This window comes from Octodon degus, unplaced genomic scaffold, assembly GCF_000260255.1.
Source record: "Octodon degus isolate 3935 unplaced genomic scaffold, OctDeg1.0 scaffold00181, whole genome shotgun sequence".
Lineage (NCBI taxonomy): Eukaryota > Metazoa > Chordata > Mammalia > Rodentia > Octodontidae > Octodon > Octodon degus.
The window spans coordinates 3661848-3665957 of NW_004524757.1; the positions used below are offsets into that span (position 1 = coordinate 3661848).

The 4110-nt window shown below is 45.3% G+C and overlaps 1 protein-coding gene across 1 annotated transcript; it reads right to left on the reverse strand.

Annotated features, from left to right (window-relative positions):
• Positions 1 to 1167: 1167 nt before the first annotated feature.
• On the reverse strand, positions 1168 to 2187 carry LOC101575263 (melanoma-associated antigen 8-like). Its single transcript, XM_004643665.1, has one exon. It carries the CDS (start codon positions 2185 to 2187, stop codon positions 1168 to 1170), a length of 1020 nt encoding a protein of 339 aa, XP_004643722.1.
• Between the last annotated feature and the right edge of the window lie 1923 nt (positions 2188 to 4110).

Genomic DNA, 4110 nt, shown 5'->3' on the forward strand with positions numbered 1-4110 from the left:
CTTCTCTGTTACCTCCACTTTAGCTCCTGGACTCCCCCATCCCCTGGTGTAGCTTTGATCCTGCTCAGTGGAGTGTACAAATCTCCACTCGAGAAAAGGGCCTTCGCAAGTCTGCACGGGCAGGGAGGGGCTGGGATCAGTGTGCCCCTGAGCACGCGAAGTTCTTTAGTGACAATAAATTTCCCTACTATAATTAAAGAAGCCAAGCATAGTCAGGTATGCATATTTTTAATACTACAGATCAACATGGAAAAAAACATAAGAAGTCATGAATTGATTTTTACATTCATGTTTCTTTTTGGAATCCATCTAACTTGATGTAAAAATCTTTCATATCTCCAAGGAAATTACTAATTCAACATTATAATATAAATCGAATGAACGTTTTTCCTGTTTTTTTTTCACAAAATAGGAAACACATATGATCAGAGTAATAAAGCAAAATCTACATGTCACACAAATGCCACGCAAAATCACCTTCGCATAAAAAGCATAATCAAAAAAAGAAGCATAATCAAATATCAATATCAGAAAACTAAAAGTATATGTGACACCAATACCATAGTTCAAATAAAAGTTTACAAGTTAGGGCTGGCAGTATAGCTCAGCACACTAAGTGCTTTCTTAGATAAGCACAGGGGCCAGGGTTGGATCCCTGTCACTGCCTGCCATCCAGCCCCACTCCCAGGCGCACTGAGCCCTTGATGGAATCTGGGCTTGTTGGCACACACCTGTAATCCCAGCACTACACAGGCACAAATCAGGAGGATTAGTAAGAATCCAAGCTGTGTAGTGAGACCCTGAAAGAAAAGAAAAGAAAAGAAAAGAAAAGAAAAGAAAAGAAAAAAAAAAAAGAAACACCACCACCACCAACAACAACAACAAAAAACCCTTAAAAATAGAAATAAAAAAATAAAATTTGCAAGTTATTTCAGTCTTACAAAACATAAACCAAATTTCAAAAGGCCATAAAGAAAACACATGTCCATTTCCTAGTGGCCCAAACAGAAGAGACATCAAGATGACACACATGGTACTTTGCCCCCGCCCCTGCCCCTTCACCATTCAAAAAACTGCCTGCTCTCCACAAAAACTGAGGAGGGGCATCATGTCACACGGGGTGGGGATTAACCCACTGGTCTTGTGGTGGAATACTCCTTGTCCCCATCATACTTCTTGCCCCTCAATGACCCTGATTTTATCTTCTTCCTCTCTTGAAGCCTCCACATATAGACGTGGGTAAGACCGAGGAGAAGCCTTCTGAAGCTGGGCCACATGCTCCAGGACTTTCATCTTGGTGGTTTCAGCGTGAGCCCTCGGACCCCACAGGAACTCATACTGAGCAGGATCACTGTTAGGAACCTGCTGGTACACCAGGTACTCTGCCTGAACCAAATCCTCTCTGATGAATTTCCAGGGGTCCCTAACCACTGCGTGCTTCTGCTCATTTAATAACTGCCTACTTCTCAGTAGTTCCTTTAAGTCCTCCTCCCTGAGCCGGTTGCCCTTTATGAAGATTACACTCAGCATGAATATCAGTAGGTCGACTTTTGGAATGACCTCATCATCATCATCATCATCCAGTATGCCATCATAAGTGAGTCCCAAGATGGGGACAAGGACAAATGTATGACCAGGGGGAACCACTTCCCTCACCTCAATGCCAAACCCTGGACAAATGCAAACACATATTTTCTTGAAAATCAGAAGAAAATGCTTACGATAATCCTGGTCCACAGTATGTATCATTTCTTCCACGGTGATCTGCTCTTTTTTTTTATATTTACAGAGCAGAAATCGCACCAAATTATCCAACTTGTCATTTGGGACCACATGGTGTGGGATCTGAGTGACCTTAATGTCCTGTGAGGAGCACGAACCCTCTGGATCTGGCCTGAGGGTTCTGATACCACCTTCACTGGATTGGCTCCTTAGACTGGAAGCCACGGCAGTGGAGGTGGTAAAGACACCCTGAGGATTCTTAGGACAACTTTGTGTTTCAGCCCCAGGCTCTTCCTGTGGTGTGGTTCCAATTGCAGTGTGGGAGGAAGAGGATGCAGAGGAAACAGTGGATGCTCCATTCTCCTTATCCTTGAGATCTTGTTTTCCCATGAGGATCTGTGCAGCACTCTGGTCAGGATAGCCTCCCTCAAGCTTGCTGTTTGGGTTCCTCTGACCATGAGGCATCATGGTTTTCTGTGCAGACAGCAAGAACTTGCGGTTGAAGACTCAGATGCCTGCACGACAGAGGGAGGCTATTAATGTTCTCATCTGACAACCTCACATTTGTTGGCTCCCACGAAAGCCATTACAGGTCTTCTCTTGGGGGATGCTCTATGACTTCACAGGAGTGTATTCTCCTACCCGAAGTGTTCTCATGATTCTAGGACATGAAATGTGGCTGCTTTTCAGGCTGAAGTTGAACTGCAGAGGACAAGGCTCTTGGAAAGACAATATAGCATATGGAGCATGGGGACTGTGGAGTGCACACTCCAGGGCAGGGGAAACCCAACGTACACAACAGGACACACACCTCACCTTGATTCCAGACAATATCTGGGTCTCCTCGGCTGTGTGAGCTGAGGATGCTGCTTCCCAAGGAAAGCTTCACAGTCTGGATCCTGTAGTTCCTGTAAGACAGAGAAGGCTACTTAGGCTGCAACCTCCAGGTACAGTCCTGCTCCCACAGCACTCAAAAGGTGGATGGCCTGTACTCTGTGAGCTCTTCATTGTTCTGTGGTGGTTGTACACTCTCTGCTCACTCATGCCTTGAGCACATTAGAACTTCATCCTCTGCTGGCCTGAGGTGAACTAAGAAAAAGCATTTTCCCCTTCGATAGGGAACAAAAGGCAGAAAGAGGACACACATCTGGTCACAACTGCCTAGGGGAAACGGCTTGAGGAGCAAAAACTCAGTGCTGTCCATATGCCCTAGGAGAGGAAACCTGTTCAATCTTTATCTTAAATGGTTAAGTTAAAGACTGTCCGTGCACTGACAGGCTCACCCTCTATGTACCACAACAAAATTCCTGTGAGACACTCAAAAGAGGAAGTGGGCAATCTATTCTGCCTATGGTCCTTGTGTCTGAGGTGAAAAAGGGTACTCTGTGAGCTCTTCATTGTTCTGTGGTGGTTGTACACTCTCTGCTCACTCATGCCTTGAGCACATTAGAACTTCATCCTCTGCTGGCCTGAGGTAAACTAAGAAAAAGCATGGCTAGAGTACTGAATGCTCAGATGAGTGTGTTTTCTCTGCCTCACCTCAACCCCTGATAGATACTGAGATTCTACTTGTCCTGTCCTGCTTTCATCCCCTTTGTAGCAATGTTTTCAACTCACTGAGACTAATGATGCAGAACTAAGAGAGCAGCCTCAGCGAAAGAGTGCTTGTGGGATGCCTGGAATGATCAAAGCACAGGTCTGATGTCAGAGAAGCACCCACCCAGCTGTGTTCAGATGAGGAGTACCCTAAGTTCTCCCTTGGGACCTTCACCTTGAATTTTGGCAGACACGGGAACTCTGTGTTTCCTTATCAGGTGGGGTTCCTTGTGCCAACCTGCAGATACCATCTCAGATCCAGTCTTTCACTTTGCTGAGATCGCCAGGATCCCCAAAAGAAGTGAGAAGCTACTCATCATGTCATCTTGCCAACGGGCTTCAGTGCGGACAGCAAGACCTGCGCCTATCTCTTCCGTGATTCAGGGCCACTCTTACTGTTTAATCTAGATTTCCCTGGAAAGTCCCATGGTATCATAGGCAGAAGCATTGGAAAGTAATTGGATTATGGAGGCTCAAATCTGGCTTACACTGAGGATGCAAAGCCTTCTCCAGAGAAGAAGATCATTTTGAGTGCGACAGGGTAGGTTATACGTTCCTTCCTGGGTCTTCCTTTCACTCTCTGCTTCCTAGAGGACTCATGGTGAGCAGCTCTCCTCCTACCATGATATTCTGCTGTTCTTCTTTGGAGCTGGCTGACTATGAATAGAAACCTTTATAAACTGTGAGCCAAAATCAACTTTTCTTCCATTAAACTGTGTTAGATATTGTGTTTCAGGAGTAAGCTCTCTTTTTCTGTCTTTTTTTGAGACAGGGTCTTTCTATGCAGTTCAG